A 26,165-nucleotide genomic window follows, 5' to 3' on the forward strand; every position below is an offset into this window, starting at 1 on the left:
ACAACCTGAATTTCATATACTAGCATATCAGATGTAGACTGATAAAGACCAGTATGTGGATTTGTTTACACAAGTATGTGGAGCAGCAAGTACAGCCTTTATAGAGGCTAAACAAACAAATATATCAAGACTTTCACATTCCTGGTAAGGTTGTGCTGCTGGAGTGAGTCATGTGTTGTGCAACACAAATTATAGACTGCTGACCTCTTGGTCCAGAGCCAAGAGCCAGGCCCACACACACAGGGAGGCAATCCAACAGTTGTTGCATTCTAGCAGAAATCAACTTCTAAACCACAAAGAATTGAGTCAATGAAATAATCTATACATAATGTAATTTGGGGAGCAAGACTCCCCTATCCCACCCATACCTTTCCATTTATGAGTAATACTTTTCTCAAGACTGGATCAAAATATCAATTAGAAATTCCTACAATTTCCAATTTGGACATCACAAAAAAAAAAACCACAAAAAAAGCACTTTTAAGAAATTTAAATTGGTAGCCAGGATAATTTTTTAAAAATGGCCATATTTGAAAACCTTCAGAGAAAAATTTGTTCCTATTGTTGGTGTATCGAAGTGATTAGTCTTATGGTACAAGCTCGGGGCACCCCTTCTTTATTTGAAAACGTTTGTAAGCAACTATGAATTCTTAACTCTGCCATTCGGCAAGTTTCCAAAATTGTCCTTAAATGATTGGCCCCTATCTTGCGTTATAATTTATAGAATTAATTTTTAATGTTTTTATGGTTCTCCTATTTTCTAGTTCAGATTTTTAAAAATTTTGTTTCTTGTCTTATGAATCAACCTAATACATCCAAAAGTCCATAACCTTGGATATAAGTCGGCATCACTGGGACAGCTAGGAACTTGTTAATCGTTTATCAATTGTCACTTGGAGTGCTATTGTTGTGCTTGTGGATATGCTTTGAATTGTGCTGTTCTGAAAATGGTGAAGTATTAGTAGAATAGTCAAAGATGGGATTGCAAAGTGATGAAAAATGAACATTTCTGACATTCTTCTGTTCAAGCTTAAGAGCGGAGTTAAAGCAGCTGAAGCAACATGAACCATTTGCACTGTGTAGGGGACAATGCTCTCAGGGATAGTATGGCATGAAAATGATTTAATTGCTTTAAATGGGGTGACTTTAACCTGGAAGATAATCCACGTTCAGGAAGACCGCCAGCCTTTGATGGAGGCAAATACAACGCGTTGATTCATGATGACCCACAACAGTAAATCCAAGAATTAGGAAATGTAATACAGAATGTCACAAGCCTCTTAGCAATATACAAAAGAACAAACGGTGTATAAGTTCATTTGTGACAACCCTTTAGGGATTCCGAAAAATAACATTAGCTCAGACGTGACATATCTTTAGAAAATATGAATAATATTACTATATACTTCAACTTTTCTGATTTAGTCATCTATTTCTACTTTTCACCTGTTTAGAATGGCAAAATGCAGTTTGCACTACACTTGACGCATTCTGTGCGGGATTCACATCCATTGGCCGCACATAGCCGGGTCCTCCTATTCAATACAAAGACAGTTATTAATGTGAATTGATCACATGCCGTTCACATGAGGTACTAGTTTCGGCACTTAACTCATGCCATCATCAGCCAATGAGTCAAATCAGGCAAACACAAACAACTTTAAAACAATTTTAAAACAAACTGTAACACCTGCATAGATGAATATTAAATAATATATGGTACATGATGATATTGCACTTTAGTATAAAATCCTTTTAAAAATGATAACTCCATTGTTTTATACACATGGAGGTTTGTCCACCTTGTATATGTCTTTAGTTCTTTGATCTTGTTGAAAATACGCTGCAGAGTTTTAATGTCATGTGAAATTGACACTTTGTTTGATCTGTGGTTTGGTTCCGAAAAATAAACATGCATGTGATGGACTTGGTTAGACCCAAAGAATCCATCCGCCGATCAAACAGGCTGCTCAAGGTTCCAAAACCCCATATTGAAGTGAGAATAAATTCTTTGCGGTCTAACCAAGTCCATCACATTCAAGTTTATTTTTTCGGAACCAAACCACAGATCAAACTACGTATCAATTTCACATGACATAAAAACTCTGTAGCGTATTTTCAAAAAGATCAAAGAACTAAAGACATAGACAAGCTGGACATACCATCATGTGTATAAAACAACGGAGTCATCATTTTTAAAAGGATTTTATACTGAAGTGAAATATCATCATGTACCATATTTAATATTCATCTATGATGCCTTTGGTGGCAGGATGTAGTGTTTAGAGTGCACTATGTCTTCTGGTATGGGCTAGAATAAATTTGTTACTTTCATTGACCTGTCTCAGTCTCTTCCTTGGCTTTGACAATATGAAAGTGACTGAGGTATGAGCGATTCTAGTAATAATGTTCCTTATGCAGCCAGTCCCTGTTATGAATGGTGTGAAAATATTGCTCATAGGGTCTGTTGGTGCATGCATTTCAGTGGGCTTGGCAGACAGATATGTAATAGCAACTTCTGGCTCAGTTAGGAAAGCAACAGGAAACAACTGTACTCATTTCCCTAGTATGCCTCTTCAGTGACACCTAGGCTATCTATGACAGCTGTTGGTGGAGCTGTAGAGGATCATACCAGCCTTTGGGCTGAATACCCAACATACATACATTCATCTATGCAGGTGTTACAGTGTGTTTTAAAATTGTTTTAAAGTTGTTTGTGTTTGCCTGATTTGACTCGGTGGCTGATGATGACACGAGTTAAGTGCCGAAACTAGCACCTCATGTGAACAGCATGTGATCGATTCACATTAATAAATGTCTTTGTATTGAATAGGAGGACCCCTAATAATTTCAATTATTGTAACAACTGTATTTACTACGTATTTCTCTTCAAAATACCACCCTATATATATAATATCGTAATGAATAATTTGCACCTATCCTTTTCTGATGGTGGTATTTACGCATAAGCAATTAGAAGTAAAATGGCGATGAATAATTTTATTTCTTCAGGGTTATTTTTCCTTTGGAAAAAGCGCATACTTTATGGCTTCAGAGCACAAGATATTCACAATTTAATTGTAAAAAACCTCAAATATTTTGGGCAGCATTATATATCGAAAAGTGGACAATTCTGCACTAGGGAAGTGGACTGCTGTGGGTCATCCACCATCCAGGTAGCTGGTGGACGAGGTGATGATTTTGCTCTCTTCTGGGACCGTGAATCATTATCGAACACGGATTCTCTACTCCTGTGCGGAATTTGCTGCTTTAGCACTACTACTGCTGATACTCAGCATTAACCTCCCATAAGGTTATCTGCGAGACCCCCTTCATCTTCCTCAGTTAATATATTAGATTTCAGTGGTTCAATTTGTTATAACCTGTATTTTTAAAGTAAAATCTGCAATTATGCAGTTGTATGACACATATAAATAATTATTTGCAACTACAGTATGAGCTGTTACTTTAAAATCACCCTTGGAAGTAAGGAGGAGAAAAGGAACAGAAAGCGCTGTGCAGTACCATACTGTACCAACGGAGTAATTAGTGTCATTAAGAGCTAACACAGAAATAATGACCAATTGCTTGTTATTTAAATTCATGGACTTACATTTCAAGATAATAAACCACACGATACAAAATTGTATTGTCAAAATTTATTCACAAAATAAAGCAACTTACATTAGACTGGCAGTCATTTTTATACCTCTCGACATTATCTCAAATTCCAAACAGATGTTGCTGCAAACAAACACTCAAATAAAACCCTCTATTGATGTCAGGCATTGCAGGGAGTATATCCTTGACAATTTAATGCGAAGTTGCCAGATTTATGGCACGAGTAAGGATCAGTATGAGAAAATCTGAAGTAGGCTAAGGCGCACTGGTACTATACGGTACCGCACGGCATTGCTGGGTTAAACTGAAGTTCTTACAGTGCTTGGAAGAGGCAATATCATTTTCATGCCACAAATAAAGGTGATAATTACCAAACGACCATATGTTTCCAAATCTGTATACTGTAGTCCACCTGTGAGATTTAAGCCTAGAATTTTCCAGATGACTGTATTTTTTTACTCATTGTTTTTTGGTGTCTCTTTCTGTTCAAAATTATATTATTATTATTATTATTATTATTATTATTATTATTATTATTGTTGTAAAAAGGTATAGTAAAATGCTTCAATTAACCTATTCTAGTTAAAAGAGTTAAATTTTAGTCAGTAATTTATCAAGACTGAGAAAGTATACAAGTGTTGTTAATGTCAGCATCATCAGCCTTTCTTTATCTACAAGAACAATAGTAAGAATACCATAAAGATGTGTACAAGAACACTAACAAAAATACTTTTGCAGGTGAAAGTAAAGCAAAGAGAAAGATTCAAGTGGGATAAACTATCCTTGAATTATATACAAGTTGTGCAAACAACAGTTGCAGCATCAAACCAAGGCTATATGATTCTATTGATTTCACAATAGAAAACTGCTTATGTATCACTGAACTCTAACATATCCTTCAGTGTTCATGCTATGACTTACTGATGAACAACTTTTATATGGCTTCTTTATCAAAACATCATTATGGAAGACAGTCTGATCATCATCATCATCATCATCAGTCGGTTTACTCATTGCTGAGCGCCGTGACCTCATTTCTTCACTTCATTAGTAACTGCATCCTTAACGAGATTTTTCCATCCTGAGCGGTCATCAGCTCTTCTTAAGATATTGTGAAGAGGTAGACAGGTGATCTTTGCTTGGTCTAACCATCTACCTGTTGTTCTGCCTTTTGGTCTGGTGCCTTCAATTTTGCCTTGCAGAATGGCCTTTACTAAATTGTCTCCCTTCTCTGATAGTCTGATACCAACTGAAATGTTATGATAGTAGAACATTGACCTCTGTTTATATATATATATATACAATCAATTCCTATTCAAGGTCAGGTAAAGTGAACTGGTTATTTGGACTAACAAAAAGAGAGAACACACATGAAAAATTTAAAAAATGGATAATCTAATTCAATTTAAAATTTATAGGCAATATAATAGGGTATTTTGTACTATAGCACGAAAGAGTTTATTTTGAAAAATTCTGTGTAATGTTTGTTTGTTTATTTGTTTGTTTGTTTGTTTGTTTGTTAGAGGAGTTAACATTTCCTCATGACACTACACATTTTCGTTGTCATCAAAATTGTAATCTAAGTCTTGTTGACTCGTATAATCGAACGTCACAAAACTGCAATGCGGTGCTATTCAATACACACAGTCGCAATGTGATCATCAAAATCATCATCATCAGCTGCCTTCTCAAATTCTTCCGCAACTTATAATTCTTGTTTTGTTGTTGGTGAATACATTTCTTATATTGACAAGAAGTGCTTATTTATTGCTACAAGAAAAGATGAGGCAGTCTTGTAACCATCTGGCTGATGAATGTCTACACAGGCCAGGTGTGAAAATTGGAATCCACTGAAAACCATTTTCAGGGCTGCTAACAGTACGGTTTGAACTTGCCATCTCTCCAAATGCAAAGTACAGCAACCCAACCTATTAATATACAAATTTGAAAGAGCAGGGATTTGCTACAACCTTTCTTTGCAACTCGAAGGACCCTTCCTTCTCTTTCATATTCCTAGCTAATGCTAACATCAACGGGTATTAGGCCAAGTGACCTGTTACGGTCTCGATCCATCCCTTAGCTCGGTGTCCAATAGAGTGACTAACTCACTTTCTGGAATTCTCATTTGCCTCCCTCTGTGTAATCAAAAGAGTAACGTTACAGAAATGTTGCAAACTTTGGGCTGGGAAGATTTGGAAGAAAGGAATTGAGCAACTTGACTAAGTGGTATGTTGTCCAGCCCCGCGGTGTAGGGGGGCAACGTGTCCGCCCGTCACCCGACAGCCCCGGGTTTGATTCCTGGCCGGGTCAAGGTTTTTTTAATTGTAATGATTAATATCCCTGGCCTGGGGACTGGGTGTTTGTGACGTCCTTAATCTTCCTATCCTCAGACACAACATTCCACACTACCGCCATTCCAATTACACGCAGGTTCATACAATATGGTGCCAGTAGGGGCAAAAGATCCACATGGGTCGACGCCCCGAACAAATAGCATAAAAATTTAAAAATTGGTATGTTACAAGTAATTAATTTTATCTTGGTCCGTGGTGGAATCATTATATATAACAAATTTCAACTTGTACGTTTGAGAAGTTTTGATTTTGAAGTGGTGGAAAGGTGGAACATCTCAAACGTACAAGTTGGAATTTGTTACATGTAAGTGGTATGTTCCGAGCACTCAGTGGAGGGATGGCGTGGAAGGACATTAGCAGATGAATAAGTTTGAGAGGTGTTTTTAAAAGTAGGAAATATCAGAATATGAAGATAAAGTTGGAATTGAAGAGGACATATTGGGGCAAATATTCATTTATAGAAAAGTTAGGGATTGGAATAATTTACCAAGGGAGATGTTCAATAAATTTCCAAATTCTTCCCAATTATTTAAGAAAAATCTAGCTAAACAACAGATAGTGAATCTGCCACCTGGGCAAGTGCCCTAAATGCAGATCAGTGGTGACTGAAATTGAATTTTTAATCTTTTGGCATAAAGATTTATAATATAATGAATGAGCTATTCCATGGTAGCAAGTAAACAATTCCTATCTTGTACATCAAGGTTACATTTTAAGGAGGTTAATGGATAAAAATTATCTCATTCTACTTTTACTTTATCATTGAACATATCTGCAATGCTCAAACACTTTCACCATACCTAGAACATCTCATCAGCCAAGAAATATACCTGAAAATCTATACCGGTACAGATAAATAGTGTACAATATTTCATCAAGAGTATTACTATCTTCAGAAGAATTTATCAATAAACAAATAATTAAACAGTGTAAATAAGTAACCATAATATTCTTTAAGTAACATCACAATTCCTTCACAAGCAGTTCTGCAGTTTATAAAAGTTTAATATCAATAAGCAAATGAAAAAAATAATACATTTAAATTAAACTTTGTTTTATAATAAAACACAAAAATGTATTTCTATTGGTCAGTATAAACAAAGAAAAAAGCAACTTACTTGCACACACATCCAAATTCAGACCAATTAAGCTTCTGTCTTTTCTTTTCCGACATCCAATACCCAATCACCTTACTAGGTCTGTATCTACCTTCCATTGTCATCTTGGATCTGACAGTATCATACAATGATTCACTACTGAAGTTCAGCCCATTCACTCAGCCAACACAGCCAGGATTAATACAAGGTAATGACATCACTGAAGGAAACTTATACCTGTAATAAGAATACCAAATCATTTCCAGGTAAAACCAATACTGTGAATCATCAGAAGCATACAACATTCACTACTGAAGAAAAACAAGATGTAAGATTGCAAAAGATGACAAAATGCCATCAGAGAGATAAACTAGGTGTTGTTTTTTTTTAAAATATATATAGTTATTCAGGTGTTGTTACATGTTCCTGACCAGTTTTTACTAAACCCCAATTCCTAAAATTAACTTTTCCTAACAATTATTTTTCCTGAAGACAACTTCCCTAACCAAATTCCTGAATTTTTAGTCATTTTTACTTTTTCAAATGTTCATATTACAACATTTCCATAGTAATTATGTTATTTTCTTGATCGCTTACAGGTTTTAGGCAATAAAATACTAGAATGTAACTTCTTAGTCCATACCAATAACAACTGAACAGGAATGGAAGGAGCAGCACAGATAATACTTTTTTTTTACTGCTTTTGTAGCCTATATTATAAGATGTGAACAAATAAAGAGGAGATATACTGATAAAATTGGAAGTGAAAGGCAAGGGAAGCCAGAGTTGATATCACCACTCAAGGAGAAGGTGTGGTTATGGCGTGTGGCCTCCGAAAAGACCTGGTGCAGGTCTTTCGATTTGACTCAGTATAGGTGACCTGCACGTCTGTGAGGATGGGGCCATAACTATGATGAATTCTAATGCTGAAGACGGCACACACACCCAGCCCTTGAGCGCTTTGAATTAACCAATGAAGGTTAAAACATCCGATCTGGTCCAAAGGCCAGCATGCTAACCACTTAGCGACGGGGCCGGACTTCTGCAAGATGTTCACGAGTCTCTACATTGACATCCTTCTGCTCGAAAAGAACTGAAACCAAAGAAAGTGAAGACTATAAAGCTGAAGACTGCCCAGTATTGCTACCTTTGCAAACAATTACAACTGAGCTACGTGATGTTCTGTCCTTGTTCCTTAACCAAATGTGTGATTAATTTAAACTGCTGAATAAATTCAACTAAATGGCTAATCCTATTGTCTTATTCTTGTTCTAATCTGAAAGGCAAGATCAAAAAGTTTCTGTTTGAGGACATTGCTGCAGTGGACGTGCAACATAGCTTGACTCCAATGTGGGTATATAAGCACGGACTTTTAGGCAAAGGGATTAGTGTGACAGTCATGTAGTGCCGAGGTACGTGTGTTAAATGCGGCCACATGAACTATGACGAAGTTATTTCCAAATATGACTAAGGTGCTGTTATTCTGTTCTTGGCTGCCGAAGGACAAACACCGGTGGGCATCCATTATAGAATGAAGAATGTGTATGGGGCAGCAAGTCTGTCAAAAACCACAATTGTGGAATGGTGCACCAAGTTCCGTGCAGGTCACGTTTTAACACAAGACGTCGGTCGATCTGGGAGGCCAGCCTCATCCATTACGGACAACAACAAGCGGGCGGTGGATGAGGCGATTAGGGCGGACCGGCACATAACCATTCGTGCACTAGCAATGAATCTAAACAGCTTTGGTAGCATGCAACACAATATGCAGCAGGAGTTAGGCTATTACATGTTATAAATCTCATTTTCTTGGTCCGTATTGAGCTATCATATAATATTTATTCACAACAATTTTTGAAGGTGTCCACCTTTTCAACACAATTTATTTTTCTTTACAAGTAGAATCTTTATTTTAACATTGATTCAGTTGTTGGGACATGTTTCAAAGTTGTACTGGAAAAGGTGGACTACTTCAAAAATTTTTGTGAATAAATATTACAGGAGTTAGGCTTCTGGAGGGGCTGCAGCCAATGGATACCCCGAGCGATGACTGCCGAACAAAAAAAGTAAGCCGGTTGGCTGTTTGACTGCAGCACCTGATACGTTTCAATGTGGAAGGGAACACGTTCCTGGAGCTCATTGTTGTAGGTGACGAAAGCTGGTGCCACCACTGGGAACCGGAATCTAAAGCAGCAATGATGCAGTGGTGTTATCCATGGTCCCTTCGTCCCAAGATGTTCAACAGCCAACTGTTGGCTGACTGATTTCAAGGAACCTGATGTCTCATTCACTGGGAAAAGGTACTGCGGAACACTGGAGACATTATGGCAGACAATTAAGACGAAAGGTCTAGGAAAACTCCGCCAAGGGGTCCTGCTGCTGCATGATAATGCTCGTCCCCATATCGCAAAGGTAGGCATGCAAAAGGTACGCCAACTCACGTGGGAGACACTCGAGCACCCACCCTACAGTCCTGATATCTCCCCATGCGATTATCACGGCTTCGGCCCCTCAAAACGGCCTTGAAGGGTCAACGCTTCCTGTTGGAAAAGGATGTGCAGCAGGCAGTTACGGACTTCTTCATGCAGCAGGACATGGTATTTTACCACACAGGGATCTTCAACCTAGTACGTCGGTAGGATGAGTGCCTCAATGCTCACTGCGATTTTGCCCGATTGGCATCCCGATTCAGGACTGTACGGCTGTTGAACGGAAACTTTTTGATCGTCCCTTATAGTAACACTTATGTTTGAAACCCACCGTTAGGAAATACAGAGCTTTGGAATAATAAATTAGGATACTTGAACATTAGCAAAAATTATTTTTAGAACATTGGGTTTCAGGAAAAAATGGCAGGGAATCTTTGTCATACGATTTAAGAGATGGTACCTTGTCCCAAAAGGAGTTATTTGCTAGAGAATCTTTTTTTTTTTTTTTTTTGCTGTTTATAGGGGCCCAACATCGAGGTCATCGGCTCCTAATGGTACGAAATGAAACGACAACAAAAGGGTCAAAATTCATCCACTGACCAAAATTTAAAAAATGTCATGAAGAATGAATGGATGGACATAACCCAAAAAAACAAACAAAAAAACATGGATGCAACTCAAAAAAAAAGATCATAAATAATAGTATTGCTGACCAAGGGGCCACTTACAAAGACAATCCTGAATCGAGGATGCTTGATATCTAAAGGGGTCCAAAATCCAGGTCAAGGCTCCTCAGAATGGTACTTATTGCTAGTAAAGTAGAACCATGGTATTTGTCATGTTGGGGTACTAATCAAAAGTAGCGAAGACTCACGGTGTTCCATACAAGATGGTACTACTCACAAGTATTGTACTTCGTACAGGTAACGCAGACCTATGGTGTTTCTCACACAATGGCCCCACTCATAGCGAACGCAAACCGATGAGGTTCCTCACCTAGGTGTACTAACCACAGGGACCCGTACTATCCTGTGGTGTTCCTCACATAGTGGGTACTAATCACATGTAACGCAGACCCACGGTGTCGCTCATATAGTGGTACAACTCGCAGGCAACGCCCAGACCCGCGGTGTTGCTCACATGGGTACGACTCACAGGTACTGAAAACCCACCGGAGAACCTACTCACTGCTTATACTAATCACAAACCAATTTCGTACCTAACATGGTGGTACTACTTGCAAGTAAAGGCGACCCATGGTGTTCCCCGCGTGATGGTACTAATCAAAAGTAGTTTCATGGTTCTAAGACAAACATCCCTTGGTCGCCCCTCACGACAGGCAGGGGATACCATGGGTGTATTTTTCGCCTGCGTCCCCCACCCACAGGGGGTAGAAAGAATCTTTTTAAAATGTTTTATGCCTAGTAATGTAGAACAGTACAATCTCAATTATCTCTTTGAGTGAACCATTGGGAATGACTTTGTGAGAAAAGCTTGTCCTTGTGTTTTTACCTGCCTTCAGTCCCTGCCTTCAGAATCTACCACCTGGGCTACTGCCCTAAATACAGATCAGTACCGGTATTGATTGATTGATTATGTTTGTCTTTGCCCCCTACTCCCATTGCTCCCTCTTCCCATACTGACCTGTCATTGTATAAGTATAGGAGCAAGTGTCAAATCAAGTCAGAGAGAAAGAGAGAAGAAAGGGACACATATAATAAGATGAAGACAAGCGCAGGTCAGAGTGGAAAGAGGGAACAACAGAAATAAGGGACGAGGACAAACACAGAAACACGAAAGGACAAGGACAATCTCAACATCTTAATACACTGCCGTCTTCAAACAGATAGGCTCTCCCCTCATCAGTCCCAGTTCCTCTACGTCCCTCAGTAAGTGTTGATGCCCGCCCTCCTGATGAAGTTGGGAAGTAGAAACGAGCTAATCAGAGGCTGAGAAGAATTTTTTTTTATAATTTACTTTACGTCGCACCTACACAAATAGGTCTTATGGCGACGATGTGGTAGGAAAGGGCTAGGAGTGGGAAGGAAGTATCTGTAGCCTTAATTGGCAGATGGGAAAATGGGAAACCGTGGAAAACCATCTTCAGGGCTGCCGACAGTGGGGTTCAAACCCACTATCTCCCGAATGCAAACACACAGCTGTGTGACCCTAACCAAGCGGCCAATTCGCTCAGTGGGCTGGGAAGGGATGGACATGAGAAATGCTCCTTCATCTAAAAAGACACCAATTTAATCCAGGTCTATGCAATGACTGCTGATAAATCTTAAGAGGAGATAGAGAAATTCCGAGAAGTGAGGGAAGCCTTGAAGGATTAAGATGTAAATACAGTTATGGGAAACCTGAATTTAAAACTAGGTCAAGGAAAGTTTGGGAAGATTGTGACCCCACACAGGGTTCGGCAGAGAAACAAAAAGGGTTATGGATTACTTCAGTTCTGCGAGGACTAAGAAGTGGTCATCACGAATGGATGATTCCAACTACCTTGCCATCCGTGCACCTAGCAATGTCCACTTAACAGTCCCCAAGTAAGTGTCAGAATCAGAGTGACTACAGAACGACAATGTATTTATAATTTAAAATTTTTTGTCACATTTCAAATACCTAGCATGTTGGCTAACACAAGAAATAAAAACCAGAATCAGCAATGCAAGGAGTGTTTCTGAAATTAAAACATCTTGTGAGCAACCATCTCCTCCGATTCAAAACTTGTTGGCATGTCTAGTAATGTCATGTGTAACCAGAGCTGATTTACAGTGTTGAAGGATGAACACTAAAGGCTTCATCAATGAACCAACTCCTGGCATTTGAAATGCGGATGCTTCGCAGAATGTTCACCAGTGCTCTCCCCAGACATTTTCGCCACTCGGGTGGAAGGAATTAGTAACACGGCAGGAAATGCTTCATAAAAAGTGAATACGATAAAATTTCAATTTAATCCTCTCAGGACATTAACAATAATATCAGGCAGGTAAATATTAACAGCAAAATTGAACTTCTATTTTAGTGTTATTATCACGAACAAGAACCCCACCAACCTGGATCCAATGTTTGGGAAGCCATGCTCTGCCTGTCACAAGTCAGGACTAAGGGCGAGTGATAGAGGAGTAACCCCTCTTTAAAAAACCTTGGTCCAGCTGAACCGGCTGGTAGTACCATGTAAGGGTCCCTTGCCAGGGTTACGGTGAAGACCTCAACGGTAGTGAAGGTGGCGAAGAGCAACTTCAGAACGGTGGAACTGGCAGAAGGGGCAACCCTCCTATTCTGGGTAAATAGAATAGGAACTGCTGCCTTGCAGTAGAAGTGGGAACTTCAAAGGCTAAGGGAAGAAACCCCGACAGAAAATCAGCCTGGTGCCTTAGGGTTAAGATGGCAGCCCCGTCAAGGATCTCTGAAGCAGTGGGTCAATCAATCGTTCTTCTTAAATAATCTGATTATAGAAACTGAAGCGAAATTACAAAACCAGATGGATAACCTGATGACGACCTTTGGTATGAAGAGGAAAACGAAAATTGGTTTCTGGAATGTGAGGACCTTGAGGGAGAAAGGCAGACTGAATCAAGTGACACGGGAAATGAAGAACTACGGGCTGGACATTCTGGGATTGAGTGAGGTGAGGTAGCCAGGATTTGGCAAGATACACACAACAGATGGAATTAAACATCTCCAGGAAGACTAAGCTTCGCCTCTTCAACAGCAATGTAAGGAAGCCGGATGGAGCTGTTGAGAGGGCGGCGCTGGACTGGAACCCTCAAGGCTCCAGAGAGCGAGGTCGGCCCAAGAAGGAAATTGCAGAGGTTGACAAGACCTGGAGCGAAGTGAAGAGAATGGCCAGGAACTGTACTGTGTGGAAAAATTTTGCCAAGGCCCTATGCTCCAGAGGGAGCAACAGGAAATAAGTCAAGTCAAGTCATCAAGAACAAGACAACAGAGTATTTGGAACTTCTAGTGTTCTACTGCTTGTTCATAATCATGTAACACCGGGGTTTACCACTCTGTTGCTGTGGAGTGCCATATGGGTTTGTGATGTCAGGTAAGGTAAGGGTTATTCTGCCCGAAGGCAGGTCCGAACCTCCACAGAGGTGTTCCTGAGCCGGAGTTTATGTGCGGTAGGGTGGCCAGTTCCTTTCCGCTCCTCCATTCCCTTACACCCCACCAACAGCGCGTGGCAACCCATCCAACTCCTGACCACGCCCAATGTTGCTTAACTTCGGAGATCTCACGGGATCCGGTGTTTCAACACGGCTACGGCCATTGGCTGTGATGTCATGTGGAATCAAATTTCCGCATGCAATTCCACACTAATCCAGACATAATAATAATAATAATAATAATAATAAAAAGACGGGCACGATTTTACGGTCATCTGAAAATAATGGATGGAAGAAAGTTAACTAAAAGTAATCTTTCACTTTTTTGATTCAAACCCCAAAACCACAATTCCCTGGTTTAGAAATACCAAAGAAGACCTGCAAATGCTACATCTCAGCTGAAGACGCCCTTAACAGAGATCTCTTCCGCAAGAAAATATTGATGAACGGGCTAAACCGAGACGAGCAACCGAAGAGAAGACACGGTGCCCATTGGACAGAGGAGCGTAAGCAGGCCCACTCACAAAGAATGAGGGAAATTTGGGCTCTAAAGAAGGCCAAGTTCAGTGTCAAATGCAACAAGACTTAACATGGTCCTTGATGGCCCCAGCAAATTATATATATAATGATCATCATCATATGGCCTCAGCTACCATGTGCAGACATATCAATCATACTCTAGGACTATTAGACCAAGTAAACCGAAACTCTCTTGGGCGTCTATGGCCGAGATTTAATGAATTTTGTCGGGTAAACACCAAATGTGTCGCCAGAGATCTTTTACATGCCGACATCGTACGACATGGAGTGTCGAATGGACTTTTTTTCGCCCTTCAAAAGTTTGAATGCCTCTGCCGGGTTTGAACCCGCTATCTTGGAATCCGGAGGCCGACACTCTACCACCAATCCACAGACGCAGCTATCCAGACACTGCTCCGGCATGACACTATGTGATAGTCGAGCTAAACATTTAAACTAAAATGTAACTGATATTCTGATATGCTGACATAATAATGAAGATTTTTCATTAAATTAACAGTTTTACCGTATTTACAGTACATTTTAATCTGGAGCACCCAATGATTCAAATATCAATATTATCTAACTAGCACATATCTAGGTTTGTTAGCTGGGTGGTCTGAAAAAACAGCAGGGTGGTGTGCCCATTAGAAAGGTCCTAAGGAGAATACTTTTAACAATCCTATGGGAAGACCACATCACCAATAAGGGGGTATTCCATCGTACCAAGAAATCGTGCGAGCCCTCATAAAATGCAGCATAGCAGCCAATTTCAGTCACATCTTTCAAAATAACAAATATAGCCTGATACAACTGATCATACAGGAACATTGTTTTATCTAGGCCTAAGCCTGGGATTGTCACTCGCAAATGATCATACAGGTACATTGTTTTATCTATGACTGGGATTGTCACTCGTCCAATCGCCACCGCTGCGAACTTGTCTCCCGCCAAGCACTTCGCTGTGATGTACTTATCAGTGTCACAAGTTCCCCTCCTTTGCAGTCTGCTGTGAGCTTTATCAGCGTTAGGTTCAGTTTAGTCAAGTGATAACGTGTTGTTTAGTGGTCAGTGTGTTGCAATCCCATTTTCATTACATGAGTGTAAGTATATACATAATACCTTCACAAAGTACAGGTAATCTTGTGCGAAAACACTTCATGATGATATAGATGTTGATTCCCATAGGGAACCCGAAATATTTGTCCCGAATGAGTAAATTTATAATACCAATATAAATGGTCCATTATTGGACATTATAAATTTTCCAGCTAACTCATTCCTGGTTGTCAGCGTTTCACCCGAGTGTGCTAAGTTGGGCTCATTAGTTGGTAAATAGCACGTTCAAATATTTCAGGTTCCCTATGGGAATCAACATCTATATCATCTGATGGCCAGGCAGGCATCAATTTGGTTGGTATTGAGACAAAGTCTCTCATAGTGCATTGGCACTGCCGGTGGCTCCAAGTAGCCTACGCAGTGGCCTCCACAGTATGCACTACCCATGCGTCCTGGTGGGTGTGCTATTTACCAATGGATGAGCCCAACTTAGCACATTGGGGTGAAACGCTGGCAACCAGGAATGAGTTAGCTGGAAAATTTATCATGTCCAATAACGGACCATTTATATTGGTATTAACACTCCATGATTCAATGCCGGGCGAGCACGCTTGGCATGAGACAGGCTTGCAGCGCAGGCGACCGGACGAGTGACAATCCCGGTCACAGATAAAACAATGTCCCTGCAGGAAGCAAGATAAAAGGGAATTAAAACTGAAGTATACCTGTTTTTACACAATAAATCCTGCAAAGAACACAGACCATTTTTAATATGCTCCCATTCATCGTACCCTCATTTTGGGATTTCAACAAATCTCTTGAAGTAGGCTACATCGAAGACTTAGGACAATAATGACATTAACGAAGACTGTCTGTGAATTTGTCTGCAATATTGAGATGCTCTGAAGTATAAGCAGTTTGACAACATTCTAAATAGAAAGCAATGATTCTAATGTAAGAAATATAAACCAAAAAATTATACCTATTTTCATACATCAGAAATTATGATTTCCACAAACAACATAAAAGTAGTGTCAATATGGCCAATACACTTGTATAAAATTGGATAAGTCAAAAATAATATTGTGCATATTATACAGCATCTAGAAAGTGTTTATTTACAAGGGTAAAACTGTAAATATTTTTACTAACCATTATATCTGCAATGAGTTCACCTGACTTTCCCAAAATACTATTCATTTCACTTTCTTACAGCCCTTGAAAATTGTTGGCATTTCTCACTGTTGTAGATTATATAACTTGCCGATTTAAAACAATGAAGAATTACTTTGTAGGCTTAACCGTTGTGCCTTGCCCAGCTGGATTTGGAGAGTTTGGTCTTATAGTCACCAAGATGGTGTAGTCCTGACGAGAAATACCACTTGTCTGTTGCTATACCAGGGTTGAAGGCTTCTAAGGGTGGTCCACTTACTGCCAGATAGATACATGACATTTAGTGTAGGAATGTTCAGGAAATGTTTGCTTCCATTTTATCCTGTTAACGAGGCTGAATCCCCATTTACTGTTGTCACTGCCATGCACCCGCCTCAGTAAACACTCTTGTTCACTTACGCACCCGAGAAACTAGTGTAGAATTTTTAATAGTTCACCTAATTCCTTTGAAAATATTTGCCCTTCTTTAGCCATATCCTTTAGTTGGAGCCATTCTGATTTTTTTTTAAAACTCATTTATATCAGCAAGTAGTAACATTTACTAAACAATAAATAATTCGTTCTCCAGTAAGGGTGACCATAATGGTCTGGAATACATAATTTCAGTATGTAATTATAATAATGAAATAATATTATTTTTTTTTGGAAAATTCATCATAAGGAGATTACTATTTCAGGTATAAATGCAACTATAATTTGCAGAGAATCTCTTATGATCTGTAATAAGATTTTCTCTATGTCATAAAAAGGAATTTTTAAATTTTGGATTATAGTGGCTGTTGTCTTCGGCAGGGTACCTCTGGATCCAAACAGAAGGCTTCTGACAACCCACTGACCTAGAGGAATATTATATTTGGCTGATAGATATGGCAGACATGTATAAAATGCTTGTTTTTCCAGATTAACATCCTGAGTTTGTTGCAGGTCTCTCTCGAAGCAAATGGTAGCATCTAACACCATCGCTTTATTATCTTTCTCGTTGAGTCGTCGGTAGAGACACAGTTCTAACTGAAGAAATTTCCTCACCATAAAATGCTGTTAAGGGCAGGCACAAGAAATTCAAAATTTAGCACTTGGTACCAACTTCATTCTGAACTGCATCAAGACAGCACTTTACTTCAAGCACTGAACTATATTTCTACTCAACTGGTTACAAATTGATTGGCAATTCGTTCTTTTCCTCTTTTCAATAATAACCCACTTGCCATAATGCAATTTTTAAGGGCTCTTTCTAAGATTTGTTATTACTAGCAAGAAAGTTTTCCCTGCTGCATGACTAAGCTTTTAAGATTATTACCAAAATCTTCCCACAATTTCTTCTTGCAAGGCATAATTATGACAAGAGTACCAAGGGATAAGATGTTGGCCGTAATGGAGGATTAAGGGGTAGGGTAGGTTATTACTGGCCATCAAAAGCATTAATGTTCACAATCGGACCACAGTGAGAACTGATGGTAGAATGATGTTTAAGTTCAGGTAGTTACATGGAGTTAAGCAAGGCTGTATTCTTTCAGTAGTAATAACAAAAAAAAGTGGAACAGATAAATCACTTCAAGTTTGTACTTAGGATGTGTGTTCTCCCAGGATGGTAGTATAGCAAATTAAACTGAATCAAGATGCAACAAAACTAATTCAGCGAGTTCGTAGTTGCGGGCAACAGTAATCTGTAAGAAAGAAGTTGGCTCTCGGACAAAACTATCTCTACTCTCTCTACACCAGTCTGTTCTCAAATAACTTTTCTGTACAGGAGTGAAATCTGGATTAACTTAGGATGTGTTATTCATAAGTTAGAAGTAAACGACATGATAGCAGTGAAAACGATTTCTGGTACAAACAGGTGGGAACAGTAGCAAAAGGGTAACCAGAATGAGGAGATAAAGGCTAAGTTAGGAATGAACTCTATGTATGAAGCTGAAGCATAAACCAGCTTCAGCAGTGGGATCACACGAGACAAATGGAGGAAGATAGGTTACCTATGAGAATATTGGACTCATCCATGGAGAGTAAGAGAAAGGCTCCAAAGGCAATGATGGTTGGATTCAGTTTTTAATAATTTCAAGATATGAAGTATGGAACTAAACAAGGCCAGCGGGCTAGCTTCAAATCGAGGATTGTGGAGGCGTTTAGTTAACTCACAGACTGAACAATGGAGAGCATAACAGTCTATAATGAGGATGCATCTATGTATGTATGCAGACCTTATGTATATATATATATATATATATGATTAAGCAGTGATCAATGAATCTTTCAGTAAAATATGTGGAGTTTCAGGCCACAGAGTATTTGTGAGACCATTTGAATCAGTTCTTGAAATAAGGTTTTTGGACTCAGCCAGTTCTGCACACATAGTCGAGAATTTGGTTAAATGAACATTGAATAGAGAGATGTATAAGCTAGGTAAGTATCACAGTTACTGTACTTAATAAATACAAAGTAGAGGTAACCTAACATTCTGGCAAGTTCTGTTTGTAATCCATTCTATTGGACACAGTCTTGAAGTGTAAATTAAATTGCACAATAATTTGTAAATCATTCGAAAATGAAAACACCTTTTTACCAAATAAAACTTGATTTTCCCTTCTGGCTTTATAAAACTTGGAGCACCTAAGGAACACAGCCTAGTGATAAGAGATGATAACTGTCCAATGTTATCTTGTAACTGTAGCAGTTCCAGGATTTCTGAACATCAATCAACACATCATATCATCAGCTATCCAGGAATATTAAGCCGATAGAAATCACGGGTTTAACTGAAAGGAGGCGTATCACCAAAATACAATATTATTAGCCTATACCTTTTACCTTGAAAAACATTTTACGGCAGAATGTACATTTGAAATTGAAAAACATACGGTTTCTCGAAAAGAGATGTTCAAAAATCCAAGAAATGAAATCCTGTTTAATAAACCGAAAGTTTTCTTTAAGTAAACTAAGTGAGATAGGCCTATACATGTAGACAATTCCTCAAAGAAAATACTTGGTAATGCAACATCGTGAAGGAAAGTTAGAAAGATTATCACACACTTTAATCTGTAAAAAGCCGAACATATCATCCAAACAACGTCCAAATCACACTCAACTTTATCATATCGCCGTAAACTTAAAGAAAGCAACCCAACACTATAATGAGCGTAGAGTAATCAACACAGTTTGAAAATGTAATAAAATAAAATAAAATTCGGATAACCAAGTCATACTAAGTAGGATACAGTATAATATATCAAACTGAGATATAAGTAGGAGTGTTGATATCAACTACATACATGGCAATAACCTTTCATTCAACAACTAATAACACAGACTGAGATGATGAAAGCACGAGGTTTGTCTTCTGAATCATAATGTAAGAGCGTTAAGTAGGCCTACCTTCCTTGTTACCACGAAGAGCGAACCGTGAGAAACAAACCAACAAAATGAGCACACGAGACACAAGACACGTCTACCCATATTATACTGGTCTCAGCTTCTAATATGCATTGACAGCAAATTACACACCTATACAGGTACTGGTAAGTATTTACAGCACTCTACGATGTAGCACTACACGTGTCACCGATTAATAATTTATACATTCCAACACAAAGTAGGTACAACACATGCCTTTCAAATATTATGGATAAAGGCGCAATCGGACGCAGTCACTCCCACTTGCTTATTTCAGATCCTACAACAACCAGTACAGCCGTCGTTCTGATTGGCGCATGAGATTGTTGACAAGATTTCAGCCGAAGTACGAGGTGAGATGCTGCCACTACACCGCATCAAACTGCTGAAACTAAAGATTATTGCTCTTAGAACTTCTCATTTACACTCAATAAGAGCGTCTAACGTAAATACTGTATTGTAGTATAATAACAACAACAACAACGAACTCCTCCAATTTATTGTACTCGAGTAACTAAAAGAATTAAGAAATTATGTAAATCATGGCACGAAAGTTGGTAATATATTTCCTCAAATCTGCGAAGTGCACGCAAGGACAACCAACGACCCTGTCTTGTGACATCAAAACAATAGATGATTCCTTCAAATTCAACGACCGGTTCTGGTCAAAAGCGCGGTATCATATGTAGTTATGGGAAATACAGAGGTGGAGATTACTGCTTAACATCTGACATTCTCCTTGCATATTTTCAAACCTACATAAATGTTTAGGTTTACCGGTATCCTTGGGATAATCACAAATTTTGTGAAAGTATGTTTATAATCATCATTCCACAAATTGGCTGGACCCTCTAAAGAACGCAGTAGGCATACTGTAGATTTACGTGATTCTAGGATAACCAGTTACCAGGTACTATTATCTCATCAGTCTCATCATCACTGACCAGTTTTAAATGAATGAAACGCGTTTCATCTTGCACGCAAATTCTGAAGACTGTTGAGGTGATGGTTGTGATCGTCATTTTAAGAGGCAATTCGAGCAATAGTTGGCCTAATGATCAGTTTAGTCAATGGCCTCTAAAACCTTTGAGTTGAGAGTTACAAAACCTGTATCCGAAATATCCCTCTAGGGCCTCTCATCTTCAGTGGGGCGTAATGTGCCGCCGCAGACTACGGAGTTCGTAGATGAATGAGTCATTCTTTTTTTACTTGTGCCAGGTTCCTCACATTCACTTTCCTATACGATGACCTTGTCTAAATCTCTTGTTTCCTTCGGAGTCTTGCTTTAACTTGCAGCTCCATAATAGGCTTATGAAACGTAGGTAACGGTACCACGTTTGGAGATCTGAGGTTCGAGTCTTATCACTGGCAACAGTTGTTCTCAGCACTTTCTTACTCAGATTTTTCGATGCCCTTTATTTCAAGTTCAATGGCATCTAGCACAACTCCAAACTAGGGTTCCCTTAAATACCAATCATTCTGCCTGGATATAAGACAGGATAGAGCTAATGAAATTTAAATTTGGGATAGTCTTTTTGAAGTGACAGTAAAAGAAACCTACCGAAATAAATCTTTACACAGCAAACGACAGAATTACAATAATAAAACCAACAGTCCTTTACACATACACTCTTTGCATATTACTTTTATGATTATTCTGTCCAAGAAATCTGACTTACCGTACCGCAATACGATGAGCGATGAGTCACAGATTGCAAACAGAACATCATCATCGGAACGATCCGTTCTAATGACCTTCTACTCCCATGCACATTCTTCTCTTAGATAGCAGTTGCGTTATCCATGTATACTCAGATACAATAAACATCAAACTGACCGAGCTCGATAGCTGCAGTCGCGTAAGTGCGGCCAGTATCCAGTAATCGGGAGATAGTGGGTTCGAGCCCCACTGTCGAAGATGGTTTTCCATGGTTTCCCATTTTCACACCATGCAATGCCGGGGCTGTACCTTAATTAAGGCGACGGCCGCTTCCTTCCACTTCCTTGGCCTTTCCTATCCCATCGTCGCCATAAGACACACACACACACACACACACAAAAAAAATCAAACTGAACGGATATTTAGGATCTCCCTCTTAATAGGTAAAATCAATCAATTAAGGCCACGGCCGCTTCCTTCTCAGTCCTAGCCTCTTCCTGTCCCATCGTCGACCTTTCTTGTTCTTGGTCTAGTCTCTACTCTATTTGGTCTAATTTGGCCAGTTTTACGGCCGGAAGTCCTTCTTGATGCAACCTTATTTACGGCGACAATGTGACAGGAAGGGGATAGAAAGGGGGAAGGAAACGGCCGTGGCCTTAATTCAGGTACAGCCCCAGCATTTGCTTGGTGTGGAAATTAGAAACCACGGAAAACCATCTTCAGGGCTGCCGTCAGTGATGTTTGAACCCACTATCTCCCGAATACTGGATACTGGCCGGCGTGGCCGCACTTAAGCGACTGCAGCTATCGAGTTCGGTAAACTCTATTGAGAGAACTTAAATGTGAAGATGTGAAAGTACCGGTATTTAAGAATGATTGATAAAATATTTCAGTTTGTTGTTTCAAAAGCGTAGCCTTAGCCTATTTTGTAAAACAAAGGACCAACTTGAGGAAACCCATAAGTGTGAAAGATCTTGTTATGGTAACACGAAGAATTTTTGGCTAGGTACTGGAAAAAGCTTTACAGTTTTGCAGTTCACCTAGTACTGTAGCCTACCAGAATCCGCAATGTACGACATTATCTCAAAGTTGGTTCCAGAAACCTGTAAAGCTGTCTACAAATCAATGGAGGTCAATGAGTACTTGTAGATAAATTAGCAAGGTTATTTTATATTGTCATTACCGGTATCGTTGTACAATGTAGAACACTAAGAAACAGATTTATTTTATATTCTCAATAATTTTGTATCACATTTATGGATTCAGCAATGTTTTGTGTACCTATATCTTCCGTCTTTTGTTCCTGTTTTCGTAATATCTGTGCTCTGATATACAACATTTCATGCGACTCATAATGCGAAATTGAAAGTTTTGTGTTTACGACAGACCACGGTTTATTTTTTTGCCCGCCATTTTCTTTCTTCCTTTTTCAAATATTTTTTTACAAGTTACTTTAAGTCGCACCGACACAGATCGGTCTTACGGCGACGATGGCGCAGGAAAGGGCTAGGAGTGGGAAGGAATCGGCCGTGGTCTTAATTAAGGTACAGCCCCAGCATTTGCCTGGTGTGAAAATGGGAAACCGCTGAAAACCATCTTCAGGACTGCCGACAGTGGTGTTCGAAACCATTATCTCCCTAATATTGATACTGGCGCACTTAAGCGACTGCAGCTATCGATCTCGGTAAGATGTCATAGCTAGATGTGATCAAAGATGATATGTGTGTGTTCAAACCTTGTCTCGTCGGCCTGTTGTTAGAGGCGACTAAAAGGGGAACCCTGGGGCTCTCAACTTGGGAGCGTGGGTTGGCGATCACAGGGCCCTTAGCTGAGTCCTTGCATTGGTTCCACTTACTTGTGCCTGGCTCCTCACTTTCATCTATCCTATCCGACTTCCCTTGTTCGTTCCTGACCCTGGCGGTATTAGGTTTCCGATGCATAGGAAGTTCTTTCATTTTCACGCCCTTCCTGGCCCTTGTCTTTCATTGACCGATATCTTCATTTTTCCATATGTTGGACCCCTTCCATTTTGTTCCTCTGATTAGCGTTAATAGAAGATGGTTGTCCAGTTGTACTTCCTATTAAAACAGTAATCACCACTTAACTTGGTCAACTCTTGTTCTTTTCCGACCTCCACGGTAAGTTATTAGGCTTGCGAGGCCTAGGGAGTCTCATTTTCACACCCTTCGTGGCTCTCCCCTTTCTTTGGCTGATACCTTCAATTGTCGAAGGGACGGACTGCTCCTATCCCCCGTTGCCCCGTCAGCTGATTAGTGTTAACAGCGGATGGTTGCCCAGTCGTATTTCTTCTAAAAACAGTAACCGCCACCACCACGATCTCTGCCCAAGGCTTAACGTCTCCATATGAACACTGCAGAGAGATTTGGAATTGAAACCAGGCTTTTGGCAAGAGGGATCGAACCGACGAACTTGAGCTCACAAGGCCAGCTTTCGAAAGTGTGTGTTTCCCTACGGGGTCGGGTATGGAGTGAGATGGGTCTTCGACTCAGTGTTACCAACCCAAATTTTATTTAATAATCTAGATCATCATCCAATATAAGCTAGAAAAAGCTAACTCAGAACTAAAAACAATTTAAAAATAAGCCAAAAATGTATAGCACTGCTTACCGGGTAGGGAACGAAATTGTTCTTTGCTCAGTTCAATTAGCAAACTATTATAACCGCAAACCAGGAATATTTCATGATGTACACTGGGCTAGTCCTGAAAGGTGGAGGTGGTGATTATTGTTTTAAGAGGAAGTACAACTGGGCAACCATCCTCTAATAGTAATCAGAGAGGGGGGGAAAATGGAAGGGGTTCGACACTTCGAAAAATGAAGTTATCGGCCAAAGAAAGATCAGGGGAACGAAGGGCGTGAAAGTGAAAGATTCCCTAGGCCTCGTGACCTAATACCGTCGGGGTCGGAAAACAAGAGCTGACAAAGGGAAGTCGGATAGGATAGGTGAAAGATAGGAGTCTGGCACAAGAAAGGAAGTTTTGTGGAGTCATCGGACGATAGTAAAACTGAAGTATGAGAAGGGATTTCATGAAATTACATCATAAAGGCACATTCCATGCTCCTGGACCAGTAGTACGCTATTTACCATGATCATAGTTAGTTTCGCTATTCCTCTCACATCATGCAACGGAGAAGAGAGAGAGAGAGAGAGAGAGAGAGAGAGAGAGAGAGAGAGAGAGAGAGAAAGAGAGAGAGAGAGAGTATTCATATTGGGAGGGGGGAACACAACGCCACGTTGGATGAAATTATCCAGATTTAGCGGGGAAGAAGCTACAGAGGGAATGCTAAACGTTGCATTAAATAAGCTAGATTTAACGGGAAAAAGGCTAAGTTGGCAACACTGGTCTTCGTAGCGAGTTTTTACGACCTTCCTTGCGTCAACCTCATCAGAGGAGTCAATGAAATGTCGTATGGCCTTTAGTGCCGGGATATCCCAGGACGGGCTCGGCTCGCCAGGTGCAGGTCTTTGTATTTGACACCCGTAGGCGACCTGCGCGTCGTGATGAGGACGAAATGATGATGAAGACAACACATACACCCAGCCCCCGTGCTATTGGAATTAACCAATTAAGGTTAAAATCCCCGACCCGGCCGGGAATCGAACCCGGGGACCCTCTGAGCCGAAGGCCAGTACGCTGATGGTTCAGCCAACGAGTCGGACAGAGGAGTCAATGAGAAGATATGAATGACGTGATATGCCATATTAGGGAGAGGATGAAACGCAGTGGCGGCACATTGACAAGGAGTCTGCTCAAGGCTTAACGGACGAATCACCATCAGTAGCGTTCATATACCCTCACTCCATATAAACACTGTGGAAAGATCTGGAATTAAATTCAGGCTTTAGGCGCGCAATATAAAGTTTAGAAGTTGTGTACCACCACCTCTCTTACCCTGCCGCTAACATTCTGATGGTGAATAACTACGGTGAAAATGAAAATCCACAGCCTGTCATTGGACCGGGTCAGGAAGAGAAAGAATGAAGCTCCCTTCTAGCGGCGAGGATGGGAATTGTGCCGGCTGCCGAAGCCTCTGGGGCAATGAATAATGAAACGAAATGAAATTGGAGAGTGTTGCTGGAATGAAACGTGACAGTGAAAACCGGAGTACCCGGAGAAAAACCTGCCCCGCCTCTTGTCCAGCACAAATCTCACATGGAGTGACCGGGATGTGAACTTCGGAACCAGCGGTGAGAGTCTGAGTCACGGGGGCTGTTGTGAATAGATGGGGAATACGTCACGGTACACCTTACGTGACACTGTTTTATTCAACCACTTATTTTACAAGATGGCTACCGCTCAGATCATATATATATAACAAAGGATATCCAAAGATATGTCTCTCCCGGGAAGTAGCATCTTTATCCGTTCATCTCGAATCCCCAACATCCTCTCCACCCTGGTCAACCTCCAGAGGTATGACCAGCTGAAGAGGCCTCACAAATCGAGCGCCGTCCGTCTTGGAGAGCACAACGGTCCGGGCATGTCCATCTCGTCCATGACATAACTCCACGACACGGGCCTTATTCCACATATGACGTGGTCGGTGATCTTCCTGCAAAAGGACGATGTCTCCCACTCTGACGGCAGGGCGTGTTCCTCTTGAGCGTCGTACTTGGTGGAAGTTATGCAGTTGTAGCAGGTACTCTTTATTCCATCGTTTCCAGAAATGATCCGCCAGTTGCTGCTGGAGCCTGAATTCTTTAATGGGAGAGTTTGCCTGGGGTTCAGGTCCAGA

General features: G+C 40.2%; 1 protein-coding gene across 10 annotated transcripts in view; it reads right to left on the bottom strand.

The window, feature by feature from the left end:
* LOC136883474 (inositol-tetrakisphosphate 1-kinase) overlaps window positions 1-21,448 on the bottom strand; it is a 77,916-nt gene extending 56,468 nt beyond the window's left edge. For 3 of the 10 annotated variants that reach the window (XM_067155800.2, XM_067155798.2, XM_067155790.2), the window contains exons 1-2: window positions 19,860-20,046; window positions 7,094-7,309 (exon numbers count right to left, since the gene is read on the bottom strand). In XM_067155800.2, the coding sequence (XP_067011901.1) occupies window positions 7,094-7,197 (104 nt within the window). In that variant the 5' untranslated portion in view covers window positions 7,198-7,309; window positions 19,860-20,046. The other 7 variants (XM_067155797.2, XM_067155793.2, XM_067155791.2 and 4 more) reach the window with 7 other exon arrangements.
* Between the last annotated feature and the right edge of the window lie 4,717 nt (window positions 21,449-26,165).

This window comes from Anabrus simplex, chromosome 11 (genome assembly GCF_040414725.1).
Source record: "Anabrus simplex isolate iqAnaSimp1 chromosome 11, ASM4041472v1, whole genome shotgun sequence".
NCBI lineage: Eukaryota > Metazoa > Arthropoda > Insecta > Orthoptera > Tettigoniidae > Anabrus > Anabrus simplex.